The following is a 20,993-nucleotide window of genomic DNA, read 5'->3' as shown; positions in this document are numbered from 1 at the left end:
CTGGGCACAACATTTACACGTGTGTGACCTACTTACATCAAGTGCCTGTGATCTATAAATAACAATGATTGCGTTTAAAGTAAAACATGAATAATGCCGATGTTTGCTAACAATGAATACATAATAACTAAGATAAGAATGTATGTGCTTTCATAATATGATTATTTTATAAAACACAGTGGGGAAATTTGGAAAATAATTTTTATACGAAACTGCGCACATCGAGTCGAGCTCTGTGGCGTGTGTGTTCGGAGGCAGGAGACACACATGGCTGTGGATATTAATGTTCGGTGGATTAAAAAGGATACCCCGACTTCGGCAGGGCAGAAGGAGGTACAAGACGGTGTGCTGTATTGCTGTGTGTGAGTGTGCTGTGCAGACCTTCTGTGTTATGTGCATGTTCTATTCTAGTCTGTCCGTAGGCTTCATCTGAGGGCCTATTGTGTACAAGGGGAGGTCACTTCCGCCTTATAAACAAACACATGTGGAGACCCACAGAAATACCATAGCATCGTAATGAAAGAGGGCAAAAATACTGATAACAGCAAGGTAAGACAGGTCTAGGACATTATTTCTAGGACTGACTAAGCAAAGGAACAACATCATGATCTTCATAAGCAAATGATAGTGAGAACAAAACAGAATTCTTACTCTTCTGACTGCTCCCAGTGATTGACATTCAAAACAGACTGTTCTATTCTAAATAGTTGTAAAAAAACTTCATAAGAATAATATTAAACATACATACTTGATTTGTTTAAACATAATTCTAGTGTAAAAGTATACTTTATAAGTTGTGGAGATAATTTTAAAACATTAAGATTAAGATAAAAAACACAACAATAACATGACAACATTAGTGTACAATGCATTCCTAGCTAGCTCTGAGGAAAACTCCATTGTACATTTTTCAGTTTCACATGCATGCACTAAGTGGTATCATTGAGAACTGAGATGGCGGATGGAATAAACGACTTCCGCATGCGAGAGGTTCTACACTTTGCAGCTCTGTATCTACGCCTAGATGGCATGAGTGCAAACTGATCATGCAGGGGGTGCGATTCATCTTCAACGACCTTTCGTGCTTTTGTGGCTGTTCTCTTATGCACCAGTTCATCCAAGCTTGGGAACTGAACCCCAACCACCTTTTCTGCCTGTCTGATCACTCTTGCCAGATGGCTCTTGTCCTCTACAGTAGCCCCATAGTACCATACCATGAGGTTGAAGGTCAAAACACTTTCAATGCTGGCTCTGTAGAACATTGCCAGTATTTCAGGGCAGACCTTGAACTGCTTGAGTTTCCTCAGAAAGTACAATCTTGAATTGCACTTGCTAACTACCTTGGCTATGTGTTTTGACCACGAGAGATCTGAACTGATGATGCAGCCCAAGTATTTGTACTCTTGTACTTGTTCTACCTCTTTCCCCCCTATCACTAGTGGCTCTGTTTCCTTTTCCCCTCTCCTAAAGTCTGTGATCATCTCTTTTGTTTTGCCCACATTGAGGTCTAGGCTGTTCTGGTCACACCACTCTACTAGTTTGTCCACCTCCTGTTTGTACACTGTGTCATCATCATTCTGTATCAGGCCTACCAGAGCTGAGTCATCAGCAAACTTCGAAAGTTTGCCATTGGTGGCTCTACAGTCGTTGGTGTACAGGGTGAAGATTGTCGGAGACAAACAGCAGCCTTGTGGACTCCCTGTACTGATCTCGAGGCTGTCTGAGATGACCCCGTCTACTGCCACGTACTGAGATCGACCCACCAGGAAGTCGATAATCCACTTGATGATCTGCGGACTGACTGACAGTGGGCTAGGTAATATTTCATGGTGGGGCTGATTTTTCAGAGAATCAGAAAACATGGTTCGCTGTTGTTCTTTTTGTCAAATTAAGCTATAGGGCCTCAGAGATTCCAACATTAGTTAGTATGTGGATTTGTTAGCCAGGTATTATGTTGGTGTGTGACAGTTCAGAGAACCATGATGTAATTTCCTGTTGGTGTTCTGTTTGTCATAAATGTATTGAGCCTCAGAGATTCCAAACTCGTTTGGTGGGGGTACTGGGTGCCAGGATTTGAGTTTGACACAGAAAACACAATTGGTTTGAAGTACTTTGGGCCAGATTTTAATCAATTTCTTTGGTTTGTATTTCAGACTCCCAAAATCTGGTGACAACTTCAGAAGTATGGGATATTAAACACCTTTTACAGGCTGAACAGTGAAGGAGTTGTTAACTCCTGCAAGGAGCAGCAGACAAGTTCAAGGCTTATGTGTAATTCTCAGTAATCTGACAAATAAGGCTGTGTTCACATATCCTGTTTTTTATGCACAGGAATATGCCTCCCAGGAGGGCAGCGTCAAGGCGGGTAGCCGAAGTGACCCGAGCCGCTGCAGGTCGGCCGAGGGCCAGCAACCAGACAGCCTCGCAGCGACAACCCGGTGGGTTTGAGTCAGCCACAGCAGGAGGGGAAGAAAGCGCCACTGCTTTGGCCGCGGTATTGGCAGAACTACGCAGGCTGGGGGAGCGGCAAGTGGCCATTGTCTCGCTCCAGAAAGACAACCAACGTCTGCAAGAAGCTGTTTCGGGTGATCGTGAGGCCATCGCCTCAACATCGGGATCGATGACAACCGGTACCAGCAATTCTACCCTGTCTGGCTCGGTTGCCAACCTGGTCAACACAATCACAGGTGAGGCGGCCACCCAATTGGTGCCTGTTGTTTTGTTCGTCGAGGATAAAGTTAAACGCAGGATCTGGGGCCCGGGGCGTCAATCCACAATGACAACTGAAAAGTTTCAAATGGAAGCGTGTCAATGTTAATTGTAATTCAATCTGACAATGATCTCTTTCCTGCGTTCATGCGGTTGCAAACAGACCAGAATTGGTTCTGTTCTGTTCACATAGTACTTTGAGTTCACTTACATGCAAGGGTGATGCACAGTATTCCTATGGAGAGAACTTCATCTTTAAGTGTACTTCGATTAACTGAAGATATTCAATTGTTTACTTCAATGTGGGAGGTGTGCAATGTGTAAATACTCATCAACTCAGTCAGTAAGATTTATGTGCAGGTGTATGATGCAGAGCTGTCAGCCCCTATGAAGCTTCATGTGTAGCAATCTTGAATTTATAGTGTAGCAAATGGTGTTTATCTTTAAGTATTGCATCATCTTATAATCCACTGCACCTACATGTTTATATGTCAAGACACAAATGTTGCAATAACTGTGTTCAGACAAGAAAACAGCAGCAGGAACAAATGAACATTGTAGAGTGTCTGTATAACGAAGTAGCATTTTCTGTTTTACAAGTAGCATGCTACATCGAAAGCGTAATAGTCTGCAGCTCTAATTGGGCCACTAATGCGGCATGGTGCTTTTGGATTCCACAAGTTATTTTGCATGTTGTTTTTAAGGCAAATATGTCAGAAGCTCCTAAAGAACTTTAGTGGGTAAGCCTGTGACATTGTTGTCCACATAGAGAATACTATATGGTTTCCTATGAAATACCAGTTTTACACAAGTTGTGCTTTTAAATATTAAACTGCGAACAATATTTCAAAACACTAGTGTAAAACTGGTATCAAACAGGAAGCCATGTAGTATTCTGTTTATCCTACATACAGGGTTCGTACAGGTCATGGAAAGTCATGGAATTTGATTTTTAATTTTCCAGGCCTGGAAAGTCATGGAATTTCAATTCAAGTCATGGAATTTCAATTCAAGTCATGGAATTTAACATAAATAAGAAAGAAAAAAAATTAACCTTTAGCACGCCAGCTTTCTTTCGAGTTGTTTCTTGACAACAAAAAGTATGCGGAATTGGAACGAATTACCAAGGAAGATCTTCGCAATGAACTGTGTATCGCGGTGAAAAAAATGACAGTTCGTCAAGTCACAGTGTTAGTGACGGTTATGAAACGGAATTTACGAAAGTGCAGATGGATACAAACAGTGGCTGGTCCAGTTTAGTGAAATGACAGGACCAGCAAACATTACCGATAATCTGACTGCGTAGCAAATGCTTGACTTGCTTGTCAAAGAGACACTGCGTAGAAACTGACTCAAATTCAGTGCAAAGCAAGCCAGTGTCAAAACTGGCAGTGACAAGATGTAAAAAGTTTGCGTGTTCGGAAATGGCGACCTGTGGATCTAGTCATGGAAAATGTTATTGAGGCTCATGGAAAAGTCATGGAATTTTGTTTCTAAAAACCAGTGGGGACCCTGTACATACTGTTGCATGTTCATTGCTGTAAATGTCCCTTTGTCGAAGCGCCCAGATTGAAGAAGCTTAAAAATTGAACCTGGATATCTCCGAATGCCTCGTGTAATCTTTTATGTCAAAGCAAGGAAATGTCACTGGTGTGGTGTTTACGTTCTTAAAATTCTTCCGAGTGTTCAAAGAAGGACGCTTGTTTCGGTATTGGAGGCAGTGAAAAATCAGGTCCTTGTCAGACAAGACCTCTTTACACATGCAATGTAGAGTGAATGGTATTGTTATGACATGAGTGGTATGTCACGTTAGTGTAATAAGTTGTATTCTTACACGCTCCACAAAGGCACAGAGTACGGGGAGCCATCCAGCGGGTTGATCCTGGTGGAGTAGCTGTCAGAGCTTTGGCGTTGAGGCCCACGAGACGTCGTCTGTACCAAGTATCAGGACCAAACGCTCTCTGGCATCTAGACGGATACCACAAGTTGATATCGTGAGTACAGCTACAAATACATACACTGGGCACAAAAAAAATCCTTTTTCAAAATTTGGTGAATGTTGAGTGTGTCCGGTGGTGGGGAGGATGTTGGGGGTTGTGCCAGTTTGAACATGGAATTTGAGTGGATTGATACAGGTGGCATAAGGAATTCTCTTAAACATTATTTTATGACGCTGGAATCTTTCTTTTAAGACCTACATAACCCTGAGATAATAAGGTCTTATAATGGGGGTAAACTTACAGAGGTTATGAGCAGAATATCTTAGAGAACAGCATACCTGCCAATTGCTACGATTTTGGCGCAGCATGCTCCGATTTTGCAGGAATTGCTACGCTGCTACTCTAAGCCCTGAGCTGCTACGCTAAAAAAAAAAAAAAAATGACAAGCGTGCAAAATGTTCACTTATTGCTTGACAATCAACAATGAACATTGCATAACTAGTCGAGTACCGATGGCTGGGAACCACTCCGTTATGACTCGATATTGTCCACGTGACTTGCTTAGCAAATCGTGAATTTTATTGCAAGCATTCGCATTTCCGGTGACTCTATGCGCCAATTGTGAATTTGATTAGAATATGCAATGCACTTGTTAAGTTGTAAGCTGTGCACAGTGACGGTGTTAGAAGTGGAAACTGGAGGGAGACAGGATAAAAACGGGGAAACGTAAGGGTGGTGAAGATTATGGTGCAAGTTCCACGCCGATGCGGGCAAATCATTTTCAACGATTTTTGCCGAAGAATTCGACAGACTTTGCGTGTATAGGTAATAATACCTGCTATTCCGACTTGGTTGTGTGACAGACGTTTTCTTCCACACGAGATTACGTTGATTGTCTAAATCTACTTTTTGACGGAAGTGACCGAACAACTGTGAATGACGTCTCGTTATATGGGAATGACGTCACAGTCATCGTCACAGTCTGTATCTTTTGAAGCATCGCATTCTTCATGACGTCTTTCTGTGTCTGCATCCGCAAAATGTTTGTTCATTCCGGAATCTTTGTCATCTATGTTCAGAACTCTGTCCTTATAGTGTCAGACAAACAGGCCTCCTGAGCGAACCACTTTCCAAGGGAAGTTAAATTCGCGTATGGAAACAGTACTGTCGTCTAGGGTGCCGTTTTCAGTATTCTGAGCGTTGAAGAATCTGTAAAGAGAAGAAACGATAACAGCAGGAGAAATAAAAGTCGTGTGTGCATTTTATGTTTTTTTGGAGTGACGATTTTGAGTTTGAATCCGTTCTTGCCATGCTCCTAAAGCGTGTAACATACAATCTTGCATACGTTTGCTTTAGTAGTGGCAAAGAAGGAAAGCGTGTGACATTGAACTATGTTTAGACGGTTGTAATGTCGTAGAGCTCTCAGAATCTTACAAACGTTTTTGATGGCATTTTAAATGCGGGCTTGCGATTCAAATTTAAGATTATGCGAGTGCTACGCTTATAAACACCAATTGCAACTCTGACATTGGGTGAAAGTTCCAAAATGCTACTCTTTGGGCTTCACAGGGGTTGGCAGCTATGAAACAGGGTCTTGAAAATGTCTTGTTTGGGATCGTAAAAGGAAGGGCGTCTTCTAAGGGGTAGGTGGGTAACGAAGGTGAGTCGTGTGCAAGTATTTGCTTTTCTTTTCTTTTTATTTTGTCATTTTCTGGATATGTAATGAAAGACTGGTCCATTGATGATTTCCCCACGGAATACAAAACATATTCTGGTTATACCTTACCATTTCTACTGGGTGGTTATTTAAATTTGGTTGCTTGGTGTTTTTTTAAACAATAAACACCCCTTCAAGTTAACAGAGAAATAAGCAGAGGGGGGAATACTTTTCGGTGAATACCAAGCTACCTAGTCCTAACAAATAACCACCCAGCAACCAGTCTGAATCCTCGATAGCTCATAGGTTGAGAAACCACACTGTGTGGTCACTGCTTGGTGACTGAAAAGTTCTGAATGCTCAAATATTCGAAAGAGGAAAGAGCTCATACATACTGCATTTACACTATTCATTTCAGGTTTCAACACACAGAATCCAATATAAGATCCATAAGTTTGGTTGTTTTCTAAATCAAAATCTACGTTGTACCAGACACAAGGTCTCAAGGCAAGTAACTCTCATATTTTGTGTAGAAAATAGAGTTGTTCCCATTTTGCATTTGTACAAATAACAAGAAGAGCAAACGCTCGATCGAGTCACTTTCGCAGTTCTGAATATTATATGAGGCATCAGATGGACAGGAAGAAATTGCTATTCACAACACAATGAGTCACGTTCACATAAAATTTGAGCCCGGTCACTTTTATAGTTTCCGAGAAAAGCCCAACGTTAAGTTGTGTGTTGCCGAACAGAAAAGGCTAGTTATCTCCCTTGTTTTTCTGATAACGTTCGTAAAAGGCTACAGATGTAAATACTTTGATGTAAAGAATAATCCTACAAAGTTTCAATCACATCCGATGAACTTTGTCAAAGATATAAAATGTCTAATTTTTCCTTTGACGCTGACCTGTGACCTTGAAAAAGGTCAACGGTCAACGAAACCATCGTTAAAGTGTAGAGGTCATTGGAGGTCACGACTAAACAAAATATGAGCCCGATCGCTTTGATAGTTTCCGAGAAAAGTCCAACGTTAAGGTGGTGTCTACGGACGGCCGGACAGACTAACACTGACCGATTACATAGAGTCACTTTTTCTCAAGTGACTCAAAAAGACAGTAATCTGTAGGTCAATTATATTTCACTTCATAAATAGAACTTTTTTTCCCGAGATACTTAAACATGAAAAGAACGCAAAAATATTTGCCTTATCGTCTTAGCAGAACAACTATGTACTTTATTTTATTCGAAATTAAATTAACTGCTATAAAGAGTTTGCAGAATTGCGCAATTTTCACAGAACTCTTCAACCATGGATTAATCACATGCTTGTGCAGGTAGACTGGCTGAGTGAATAATACTTGATCAAAATAATTATGTGTGCTGTGGGCAGGCTGTCTGTCTGTCCAAGGACAAAAAATGTAACGTTGAGCTGTTATCTCAGAAGTTTATACAGCTAGACCTCTGAAACTTTGCACACTTTTAGGGTTTGATGATTTCACGAAGTGACCCCAGTTTTGTTGACCCTCATCAAATTTTGGGGTCACAGCGGGGTCATGTTCGTTTAATAAAAACTTAACGTTGATGTTATCTCAGATGTGTTTTTAGCTAGAGCTTTAATAGTACGCACACTTCTAGGTTTTGATAATCTACCAACTTGACATAAGATTGTGGGCGGGGATGTAGCTCAGTCGGTAGCGCGCTAGATTTGTATCCAGTTGCCTGCTGTCAGCGTGAGTTCGTCCCCACGTTCGGCGGGAGATTTATTTCTCGGAGTCAACTTTGTGTGCAGACTCTCCTCGGTGTCCGAACACCCCCGTGTGTACACACAAGCACAAGACCAAGTGCGCACGAAAAAGATCCTGTAATCCATGTCAGAGTTCGGTGGGTTATAGAAACAAGAAAATACCCAGCATGCTTCCTCCGAAAGCGGCGTATGGCTGCCTAAATGGTGGGGTAAAAACGGTCATACACGTAAAATTCCACTCGTGCAAACCACGAGTGCATAAGAAGAAGAAGACGACATAAGGTTGATTGACCTTCGTCACAGCCCACTTCGTCAACATCACGGGCCAAAGAATCTAGACACAGCCATCGTCGAACGCTGAAGAAGAAGAAGATTGACCTTCGTCAAGTTTTGGGGTCACAGGGGGTCATGTTCGAATCAAAATATCTTAACATTGATGTTATCTCAGGTGTTTTTGAAGCTTGAGCTTTGAAACTTTGAACACTTGAAGGATTTGATCATCTACCTACGTGACCCTAGTTTGGTTGATCCCTGTCACATTTTGGGGTCACAGTGGGGTCAAGTTTGTAAAAGCTTTACATTGCGGTTTTCTCAGTTATTTTTATTAAATTTCACTGAATTGTATGTGTTATTAACCAGCTGACATTACCAAAATTTTGCTTATTTTTATCAAATTTTAGAGTCCCAGCAGTTAGTGGAATCCTCCTTTTAAGACCTACAAGACCCTTAAGGCTTATGGACATGACGAAGAAAAGTCATATAAAGCAATTGCTTTTCTTGATTTATTTCTTTGCAAAATTGAAGAAAGGTGGATTAAATGGGTTACACACCTTTTCTCAATGATATATATTAAAAATAATGGTCTTGATTCTCGGTCATGAAAAAGCACTTTGACCATTACTTTTTAATATTTACTGAGCATGTTACCTGTACTTATTTCCCAATAACTCTTTAATCAGAATTTGTGTGGTGAAATCACATATGGAAACGGATCTCTGTTTGTTATATTGCAGGTGGAAAATGGTGATTCATGGGGCAATCGATGGCTTTAGCCGGGCCACTACCTTCCTCCATGCCACCGAAACAACAGGTCAGAGACCGTTCGGGATCTGTTTTTGGGTGGAACCCAACGCTTTGGACTCCGCATGGACCATGGTGGCGAGAATCTGGATGTCGTCGCCCTCATGAATGAACACAGGGGAGAAGGGAGAGGCAGTGCGATGCAAGGCCGCAGTGACCATAACCAAAGGATCGAGCGTCTCTGGCTCGACGTCTGGAAAGATGTGGTGAACCCTTACCATGACCTGTTTACTGCAATGAGAACACCACAGGCAGAAGGTGGTCTGGGGATACTGAACATGGACAATCCCATTCACTTGTGGGCCCTCCACTATGTTTTTCTGCCGAACCGGTCCCTACAGTGGATTGTGGAACAGAAGAACCACCAACCCCTGAGGACAGAGCGCAACAGAACTCCCCTGCAGCTCTTCTTCAGGGGGATGCTGGAGAGACGAGCCAGCACATCCACAGCAGTACAGGACTTCTGGAAAGGGAGAAGCCTTCAATCGATAATCGAGGACCATCCTTTGCCAGACAGTCGTTAGGATGTGCCTGCCACGGCTTGCCCCCTCTCTGAGGAACAGCTCGTGCAACTAACGGAGCGCATTGACCCTCGGAGTGGGCCACCCACCAATCAACATGGTCAGATGTTGTTCTCCAGTTCGTTGCCAACATGCTCGAGTAAAAAAAAAGTTAGCTTGTGGACACCCCAAACCTGAAGTGTATAGCAGACCTGTGAACCCATACGATTTTGCCATATTTTGTACGCTTGATTGTCCAGACTACAAGCAGATTGGTCAGTGGAATCACAAGAAAAATTCATTGTCTACTTTTATTTACAAGCGCATTCCAAAGCCGATCCAGTGTTTTGACACATGATTACTGCTTTTGTCAATGAAAGAAGCATTCGTTTTAAATTGTAAACTTATTAGGCTACTTGCCCTATCCGCTCCAGCCACGTAATCGTGCAATAAATCTGCAATATCTTGCATGGCGTTGGGAGGTGTGCCTCAATTTGCGGGTTTGCTTTGAGACCTCAGAGTAAGGATGTGTCTGGGTGCAGACACTTCGCCTTCAAAAAAGTTAATTTGCACTGAGCAGCATTGGGCTGCAACAATGAAAGCCTCAAAAACAATCATAAAGTTTGTTCAAAGTACCAAGCATGGTAGAAGGTATAAGCAACTGTTTTTTTCAAATTGGTTTAAATCTGCGCTCTAATTCTAAACCAATCTTTGTAAAGTGGAAAGTCATTCAAATAAAGCGAAATTATGTCCGCTGTGTATTTTATTATTTTTAAACACAGGTACTGCACCACGAAAACAATATTGCTAAAAAAAAAAAAAAAATATGTACACTTTGTGAAAGAAAGTTGTAAAGAAAGTTTTACACAATGATTTGCCATTAGGTTACCTGTTTAATTGCACCAAACAGACATGGGATTCTTCCGTAAAATTACGGAATTCCGTAAATTTTTAGGCTCCAGGGATCATTCTTGAGATTCGTGCAAATCCGCTGAGAAAATGTTGGGATATATGTAGGTAAAGACCCAAGTTTTTCGGCCGGTCCGCTGATCGCGACGCTCCATTCCATACTATTCTTGAACGGTTGGTTCCTAAAACGGTCAGACTGTTGCTGGTCGATCCGTATGGGAACGCGCTCTGTGTCTTTGTCTCCTACAGTCACCGTTTCAACGTAGCTATCGGGGATTCAGTATAAGCTAAAGCATACCGTATGAGAATGATTCGGCGCCATTTTTACATCGCTTCGAGCCACTTGCCAAAATGATGAGGAAGCTAAAGCGAGACGAAACCGTTCTATCCCGGGAAATTGACCAGCAGAAGTACAAGAAAAATCTCTGGAGATTCGACTGGCTCGATGAAGTTGTATCATTGAGCTGGAAATACGAGAAAGGCCAGAAGACACAAGACGTGAAACTGAAAGTTGGCGATGCTTTTGCTAAAATCAACTTGCCGGGAAAAGCTTAGTGCACTTTGTGCAACGATGTTAATGTTATCAACTACGGTTCCAATGGAAAGACTGCCCTCAAAAGCCACTTGAAAAGCAACAAGCACCTGACTATCCTGAAAACCCAGTCGTGTAATCAGTCACTGGAGTCGTTTGGCACCGACAAGGTAAGAACATTGAAACCACACCGTCACACGCCACCACCCCCCCCCCCCCCCCCATCCCCGCCTCTCTCTCTCTCTCTCTCTCCCTCTCTCTTTCTCCTCCTTATTTTGAGTCTTAGCGTAAAATTAATTTGAGAAACATGGGAAGGAAGAGAAAGGGAGGGGGGGGGGGGGGGGGCTATGATTAAGCTGAAATATGCATTTCAGGGCCATTTTTGTGTGTCTAAAATACTAAAAACCTTCAGCTTCTGGGGGTGAAGCCCCCAGACCCCGACCAGGGGCGTTGCCCCTGGACCCTACTGGGGGCCTTCTGCGGCCCCCAGACCCCCACTTTTTTTTCCCTTAATTATCACTTTTTCTGAATCCCATGTCTGACCAAATTTCTTTTGATGTATCTATAGTATAGATTTATAAGGTTGAAAATTGCTGAAAGTTTTTAAAACAGACTATTGTTTTTGAAAAAGACCTTAGTGTATTTTTAGGTTTATTGATGCTAGATATATTTATATATATATATATATATATATGGCTTGCCCAATCCAACGTATAAAGGAACTCATTGTTATTCAGCCATTAACCTTCGCCGGCACTCGTTATCGACTACACACGGACGCATTCGTGGGGCCGTGCAGACCCATGCTTCTCAAAGAAGGAAAAATGTGCATATCCTTACGTGGGGCCGTGCAGACCCATGCTTCTCAAAGAAAGAAAAATATGCATATCCTTCCGTGGCACTCGTGGGTCCGTGCGGACACAGAAGGGTGTTTGATGCAAATATCTCTTAAACGAGTTGGAATTTTTTAATGAGCTTTTAGAAATGCCTCAGACACCTAAAAAGCTATCATCTCCTAAAAGCTCATTAAATTTCAGTGATAATTAATTAATTAATTAATGGTCAAATTTAGACTGCACACGGTATTTGGTAAAATATTATGGGTCTGCATGGCCCCACGAGTGCCACGGAAGGGTTTGCACAATTGTCCTTCTTTGAGAAGTATGGGTCCGCATGGACCCACGAGTGCCTCGGAAGGGTATACACGCTTTTCCTTCTTTGAGAAGTATGGGTCCGCACGTCCCCACGAATGCTTCCGTGTGTAGTCTAAATTTGACCATTAATTAATTAATTAATTAATTAATTATCACTGAAATTTAATGAGCTTTTAGGAGATGAAAGCTTTGTAGGTGTCTGAGGCATTTCTAAAAGCTCATTAAAAAATTCCAACTCGTTTAAGAGATATTTGAGACAATGACAAAAGGTGACGTTTTCATGTCAGTATGTCCCAAATGACATCACCAGTACATTTTTCATTCTATCTAATCTGTTTTCGTTCTATTTTTTCTAATAACATGCGTTAACAATTGATTGCCAACTGGAATGGAAGAGCACAAAAAGTGTAACTTGATATGTAGTTTCTCTAGAGGGAAAAACATCTTCCACTTTCATGTCAGTGTGTCCCATGCAACATACATTTGCCAAACAGCTATGTGTAAGTAGATTATTTGTTAGTGGTATAGAAAATACTGATCAACAATCAAAGTCAGTTTTCACATTCATTTTCTACCTATTTCTTATTTGTTTATTCTTTTGGCAATGGTGAAATGTCAGCAATCGTGTGTCATTCGGGACAGTAGACATGACACCTGACCTTTTGTCACTGTCTCATTTGCAATCAAACACCCTTCTGGGTCCGCACGGACCCACGAGTGCCTCGGAAGGGTATACACGCTTTTCCTTCTTTGAGAAGTATGGGTCCGCACGTCCCCACAAATGCTTCCGTGTGTAGTCTAAATTTGACCATTAATTAATTAATTAATTATCACTGAAATTTAATGAGCTTTTAGGAGATGATAGCTTGTTAGGTGTCTGAGGCATTTCTAAAAGCTCATTAAAAAATTCCAACTCGTTTAAAAGATATTTGCAATCAAACACCCTTCTGGGTCCGCACGGACCCACGAGTGCCGGCGAAGGTTAAAGACATTTTCCGAATTACAATGGTTTAATAGCCAACTTGCACAATACCCCTTTTGAACAGCTCTCTGGTGCGAAAGATAAGGAAGGTTCACTTCCCTACGGGCAAACATTTTGCTCTCACAAGCACTGGTGTTCTCTGGCTTGTGTAAAAAAAACAAAATAAAATCTCAATCGCCTTACTTTTGTATACAGGACATGCTTGGGTACTTTGAACGAACTAAAGGATTATTCTTGCGGCTATTATTGCCGCAGCCAATAAACCTTTAACGACTTTGTGTGTGTCGGTGTGTGAATGCTCTGATTTGTTTTGCTATTGTGTATTGCCGTGAGCTCTGGCGAGAAGGGGTGATTAATTTATGTTCATTATTATTATGTCTCACTGTGTTTTCACAGCTGTACAGAACAGTGAAAGGGATACTCGTTCAAACTTTGGTATGATGCCATGAGCGCCATAGTTTAACTAGAGTCAAATCAGTTATTTTTCTTTTTATATTCAATGGTGCCTCATTCACCCATATTCATCAGAACATAAGCTTTTTGCAACGTTCATTGAAGGTCAAGGTCCCTTTAAGTTACCTATCAAACCTCATAGTGGTGTTTATTGTTTATGGTTAGTGTTTTCCCCTGGAGCAATTTTTTGATTAGTGCTTTTGTGAACAAGAAACAATTAACAAGTGGCTCTATCCCCCCCCCCCCCCCCCCCCTTCCACGTGGCGATATAACCTTCGTGGTTGAAAACACCAAATAAAGAAAGAAAGTGTTTTAAACATTTTCAGTTCTCCATTTAGTTTGGTGAAGTAGTGTAGAGCATTTTTTGAACATCAATAATCATGTATGAATTTATTGCATGTTTGTTGCTAGAATATTAATCATTCTTCTGCTGAAGAACTTTGTGCCTGATGAAAGTAAACATTGTGGTCAGTCGCATAGGTACCCCCCGCGGGTTTGGGGGAAGAATTTACCCGATGCTCCCCAGCATGTCGTAAGAGGCGACTAACTGATTCTGTTTCTCCTTTTACCCTTGTTAAGTGTTTCTTGTACAGAATATAGTCAATTTTTGTAAAGATTTTACTCAAGCAGTATGTAAGAAATGTTATGTCCTTTGTACTGGAAACTTGCATTCTCCCAGTAAGGTAATATATTGTACTACGTTGCAAGCCCCTGGAGCAAATTTTTGATTAAGTGCTTTTGTGAACAAGAAACAATTGACAAGTGGCTCTATCCCATCTCCCCCCTTCCCCCGTCGCGATATAACCTTCGTGGTTGAAAACAATGTTAAACACCAAATAAAGAAAGAATAGGCACCCCCTAAAATCAAAGGTGAGTTTTAGATACTAAAATGTGCCAACAATTTTAACAGCACACCCGAGTCCCCTTTTTACTTTAGTTGCAAGATCAGTACATGTTCTATCACGGAATTTTGTTTTGTTTTTGTAATTATGTGTATTTAGAGATTTTTCAAACCAAACTATTAATCTTTGAGCTCAGATGTCCTACTTTTTGACGTATTGGTATGTTTATTCAAGGTAAGCTAGACGAATCATTTGTATCAGGAAACTAAAATAAATGAAATTCTGATTTTATGTGAAAAATTGAATCAGTATCACAACAATTTCAAAAATTATTCATATTATGTGCTGGTTAATGACTATTAAATTTGCAAGCCAAAGCTCTGTTTGCATTCTGAATTTTGCATGTAAATGTCCCATTTCAAAGATCACCTATATATTTAGGTGTGTGTGTAGTCTTTTTAAGAACATCAATTATATACATTTATTGGATCTTGATTGCTTGAATGTGTATGACACATAATTCTTGTGTATGAATAAATGTGTATGACAAGTTTGAATATTGGATAATACAAATTGTTTGTATGGATTTTGATTCCTGTATGGTGAGGCAATGAACATGTGCGAGTGAGATGTCTATGATGGACAGCAAAATGTAGTTATGGATTCATGGCTGCTAGTCTCATTTCCAGTCATATTAAAAAAAACAAGTTGTTTTTACAAAAACACAAAACATAACTCAAGTTGTCTGCCACAAATACAATTAATTTTAATCAAACAAGTGTCATGCAGAAAATCCACTTTAAATAAGGAAAATCATCACAAAATGGAATGCATACTTTATGTTTATCACATCACAAGACACACTGGTAATACTTGGCAGGTGAGAGTTAACCCATCACACAATGGAATGAATATTTTTATCACATCATTAGACTGGTATTACTTGGCAGTTGAGAGTTAACCTATCACAAAATGGAATGAATACTTAATTTTTATCCCATCATAAGACTGGTAATACTTGGCAGTTGCGAGTTCATCCATCACAAAGTGGAATGAATACTTTAATTTTATCACATCATAAAGAATACATCGGTTCTACTTGGCAGGTGACAGCTGAACAGTTAGCAAAACAGTCACTATTTAATACTGGTTACAGAGACGAGGAATTGAGGCTGAAATTTATAAACTAAACAAGAAAGCTGAAATTGTGTGAGCCGTTTGTTCGTTCATGGGCTGAAACTCCCACGGCTTTTACGGGTATGACCGTTTTTACCCCGCCATTTAGGCAGCCATACGCCGCTTTCGGAGGAAGCATGCTGGGTATTTTCGTGTTTCTATAACCCACCGAACTCTGACATGGATTACAGGATCTTTTTCGTGCGCACTTGGTCTTGTGCTTGCGTGTACACACGGGGGTGTTCGGACACCGAGGAGAGTCTGCACACAAAGTTGACTGTGAGCAATAATAAATCTCTCGCCGAACGTGGGGACGAACTCGCGCTGACAGCGGCCAACAGGACTGAGCTACATCCCCGCCCTTGTGTGAGCAGTGACCTTCACTACAGAGGAGTGTAAAACTATAAAAGGAAAAGCAGTAGACAACGCCAGTTTTGGTTAATTTGGTAAAACATAAAAACAGACTATCGTTACACAGGGCACGAATATCACATTATCATAACTGTTACAAACGCTTTTGAGTTTATTAATTTGTATACCATTATGAGACAGTATAACAAAGTTGTTAGCGTGCAATTGATTTGTTTGTATCCGGTTTATGGTGTATATTGCCAAGTTTTGTATGGGACACTGTAACGCTAGTCCGAGTGCTTTTGATATTTTGCTGGCAACGTGTTATTCGTGTAGTAGGGGGGTTGAACCATTTATTCTGTACATTAGGTAACTGATACCTGATATGATGTGAAGTGCTTAGTTTACTTGATCAATAGTCGAGAGAAATACAATGCTTTACATGTTTTCCATGGACAGCGTTACACGGAACACGAAAAGCAGGCAACATAATGACAAACAGTGGTGCAAAAAAACAAATAAGAACAGAACACACTCTTGAAACACAACGGCAATTTAAATAATGCAAAACACAAACATCAAATCTTCGAAAGTCTCTCTCTTGCATTTAATAGCAAGTAAGAAATGATGTACGGTACAGGCACCCAAAATAAAGCTTATTTTACTGAGAGAAAAAACCCACACACACCTTGTCTTAATAATTTTAAGATTTCAAAGTTCAACGTTAAACACACCCCCCCCCCCCCCCCTGCAAAAAGCAAAGAAAACAATCAAAACAAAAACAAGGTATGTAAAGGAGTATAGGAAACCGGTTAAATCAGGGTCATGTTTTTTTTTTCCTTTGCAGCATGACCTCAAATAATTCAGTTTGAATACATTTGTGAATTCTCTTCAAAATTGCAGAACAAACATTTTTTCGCACGGTGTGTACAGAAAGAAACACCAACACCTACGGCTACCAAGCAAAAATAATGCGAAACACAAACATCAAATCTTCGAAAGTCTCTCTCTTGCATTTAATAGCAAGTAAGAAATGATGTACGGTACAGGCACCTAAAATAAAGCTTATTTTACGGAGAGAAAAAACCCACACACACCTTGTCTTAATAATTTTAAGATTTCAAAGTTCAACGTTAACACCCCCCCCCCCCCCCCCCCCCCCAGGGTGTGTACAGATAGAAACACCAACAGCTACGGCTACCAAGCAGAAACTAAACGCACCATTGAAGGAAAGTTTTTACAATAAATAAAATCCACCCCCTTCAAGAACAGCCTGGGACAGCTTCTGCCTCAGTTCTTGACCTGTCGGGCAGACACCTGCATTCTGAGGGCACAAGTTGACACTCTGGGGAGTGGCTTTTCGGGTGTGTCCACAAACACCACGGTCAGAGGACTCTGGTACCCTCCTGGTACTGTGGACCGGCTCCCAGACATAAAAAACACGAAATCTGAGATGGTGGTTTCTCCGCACTTTCCATCTGAAACAAGACAAAAAAGAAATTCTGAAATAAAGGAAACATCATCCCGCTTTCTTAATAAGCATACAAGTACCAGGACTCAAAAGAGAGGGAATTATTGCATGCTTGTGTTCATTTGTAGAAGCGTAGAAATGTTAAGCATGCTTTGCGACACAGAATGAAATGCTATTTTGAAAGCGTAACTTTTCTTGAGACTTTTTTTGAGCTGCTTGACGTTCAGTTTGATATGTGAAGGCAAACGAGATTCATTTTCCCAAATCTTTGGAGCTTTCAGGGGTAAAACCATGTGTTTATCATTTGCTGCTTTACATACAAGTTATTCTCCTGGGCCGTTTCCCATTTTGTGACATGTATTTTCAGTCCTTAAAACATGTATTAAATGGCAACTTGAATGTATACTCTCCCAAAAAAGAAACTTGACACAGGTAAACATTGATGTTTTTCAAATATATAATATATGTTAGAGGAAAGCACCAAAATTCTGTTTGAAGTTTGTCGGTTACATTGTTGCTAACAACTAACCCATAAAAAGAACATAATTGAACCAAGACTTTACTGGGTGGTCGCCCTTTTATTGAATTGCAAAAATTCTCGTCTGCACAAAAATCATGTGCATGGAGAGTATCGAGAGTATACATATTTTCTTTAGTAATAATTTTTTTTCCAGTAATACTCCAGGTTGTTAATGATGCAGACTTGCAACAAAACAACATAGAATATATATATATATTATTTTCTTGGTAGTGTTAGCAGTATTCAAATTCATGTCACAACTTCCGGTTTCCATGTTATGAAGGTGCTTTACTTTAAAACCTTTGTATATTTACTGAACACTAAGACAAACAAAATGTGCAAGTATTTGTTATTCTATCTCTGCAGGCCAAGGATATTTATGAAACTAGTATTTGTGAATGAAATTAATTTGTACAGCTTAAATGTCTCAAGTTAAATTTAATAAAAAGTCTACTTTATAACATGGTTTTCCCTGGTACACAGCTCTGGAGATTAAAGCTGTGGTCTATTTATGACTTTCCTGGGCTACGAGGTTGAAAAATAGGGATACAATCATGTACAGAATTCTGTACAGCAAACGCTACCCGAAACCCCACCTATACGGCGTGTATGACCTTGAGAGCTTCAGTCAACGCTTGAATTTTTCAGGGATAACAGCCGGTTTGCTCTCTCATATTTTATCTTCAAGAGAGATCAAGGGGAAAAAATAAACGCCCCGGCGAAGATTCGAACTCTCGACTTCGTGTCTCATGTCCTAACCACTAGGCTACTGCGCCAATTGAGAAAATGAAGGAAAAACATTGATATGAATTCATGTTATGTTATTCTTGAAGCAGCATGATTTATATCTCTATCCGCCCATTGTTCAGAAGTTTGTTTGTTTGTTTGCTTAACGCCCAGCCGACCACGAAGGGCCATATAACGTGCGCCACACACAAGACAGAAGTCGCAGCACAGGCTTCATGTCTCACCCAGTCACATTATTCTGACACCGGACCAACCAGTCCTAGCATTAACCCCATAATGCCAGACGCCAGGCGGAGCAACCACTAGATTGCCAATTTTAAAGTCTTAGGTATGACCCGGCCGGGGTTCGAACCCACGACCTCCCGATCACGGGGCGGACGCCTTACCACTAGGCCAACCGTGCCGGTTGTTCAGAAGTGAATACATGTATAACTATTTCTTAGATGTCTGGTTTCAACTGGCTTTGGAGAGATTCAATTACTGTTCTTGTCATTTTCTTGCATGTTGTAAATAGAGATATCGCAGCTATTTGCATGGCGCGAATGTCGTGTAGCATGACGGTGTAAACATGTACTGCGATTCTGTAAAACATGTTTGCAAATAAAGGCAAATTTTAATGTCAATTTTTACGTTTTTGCAACGCATAAATGATAATTCAAGCGTAGAATGATATAAAATTATCAATTTTTTTATCTTTGACAATACTGGTGAAGTGGCCTAGCGGTTAAGACATCGGCCCTGACATTTCGAGGCCCCGATGCCTTGAGTTCGAATCCCTGCCAAGTCGTTTATTTTTTCTGCTCGATCCTTCTTGACAACAAATATGCTCAGCTCTGCGAGAGCAAACCAGATGTTACCACTGCAAAATTCAAGCGTTGACTGAAGCTCTCAAGGTCATACACGCCGTATAGGTGGGGTTTCGGGTAGTGTTTGCTGTACAGAAATCTGTACATGATTTTGTCCCTATTTTTCAAACTCGTAGCCCCGGAAAGTCATAAATAGACCACAGCTTTAACCCATATCAATCAAGGTTTGTTATGAGCCAAACGGCTTTCCATATGAGATTATATACGTACCACTGCCGCCGCCACCAAATAATCATAATATACACTTTACAACGGATTACACACACACACACACACACAGATAACAAGGTAATCTTGAACTTTAGCGTGACGAAAATGCACCGAAAATGGTGTACGTTGTCAACCATGGGACATCATCTACACGAAAGATTTGTCTCCCTTGTCTGGTCACACGGATAATTCCTTCTTTGATGGGTCAAATGCATTCGTACAGTTCATCATCGGAGTTCATTCCGTAACTTCAAAGGGATCTAAAATGACTTGTTATGATTACAAGTACAGGTTCTACAAATTTGGAGACTTAAATGCCTCTGAATTAAGAGCTATGAATTTAACACGCTAAAGTTCAAGATTACTGATAACACGATATAGCAGCTAGTCTCTCGCACCGAATTCCAATATTTTGCATCTTTGGTCAAAAACGCGTACAGGCCTCCCTTCAAGTTCAACTTCTGGATGTGGATGCCCCACTGACTCGGTGTAGATCGTCACAAGAACCGAATTCGTCTGATAAAACAATTAACTTACCCTGCTGTGCGAGCCTGGGCAACAGCGTTAATTAAAACTGCACTCGCAAACCTTCCAAAACATCAGGGACATTTGCCACCCCCGCCATCTTGAGCTGTTCAGTCTGTCAAAAGGCGGCAAAGCGAGGCGATGAAGACGCGTATAAGCTTAGTGTTTTTCATGTGGATTCCCAGTCCAAGTTTTTAAGTCGCTTAACCACGTGACTAATAACTGATTAATACAGGTGTATTTATTATTAAATACAGGTGTATTTAATTTTAAATACAGGTGTATTTATTTTTAAATACAGGTGTAATTATTTTTAAATGCAGGTGTATTTATTTTTAAATACAGGTGTATTTATTATTAAATACAGGTGTATTTATTTTTAAATACAGGTGTATTTATTTTTAAATACAGGTGTATTTATCATTAATTACACCTGTATTTTATAATAAATACAGGTGTATTTAATAATAAATGCACCTGTATTTAATAATAAATACACCTGTATTTAAAAATAAATACACCTGTATTTAATAATAATTACACCTGTATTTAAAAATAAATACACCTGTAATTTATAATAAATACACCTGTATTTAACTAAAAATACACCTGTAATTAATAAAAA

The 20,993-nt window shown here is 40.4% G+C and overlaps 1 protein-coding gene across 1 annotated transcript; it reads left to right on the top strand.

The window, feature by feature from the left end:
* The first annotated feature begins 1,676 nt into the window (after positions 1 to 1,676).
* On the top strand, positions 1,677 to 15,059 carry LOC138967508 (uncharacterized). Its single transcript, XM_070340071.1, has 4 exons — positions 1,677 to 1,816; positions 2,332 to 2,687; positions 4,557 to 4,703; positions 9,064 to 15,059. Exons 2-3 carry the CDS (start codon positions 2,336 to 2,338, stop codon positions 4,601 to 4,603), a joined length of 399 nt encoding a protein of 132 aa, XP_070196172.1. The 5' UTR covers positions 1,677 to 1,816; positions 2,332 to 2,335; the 3' UTR covers positions 4,604 to 4,703; positions 9,064 to 15,059.
* Positions 15,060 to 20,993: the final 5,934 nt, after the last annotated feature.

This window comes from Littorina saxatilis, linkage group LG5, assembly GCF_037325665.1.
Source record: "Littorina saxatilis isolate snail1 linkage group LG5, US_GU_Lsax_2.0, whole genome shotgun sequence".
Classification (NCBI taxonomy): Eukaryota; Metazoa; Mollusca; class Gastropoda; order Littorinimorpha; family Littorinidae; genus Littorina; species Littorina saxatilis.
This window is presented reverse-complemented; position numbering and strand designations above follow the sequence as displayed.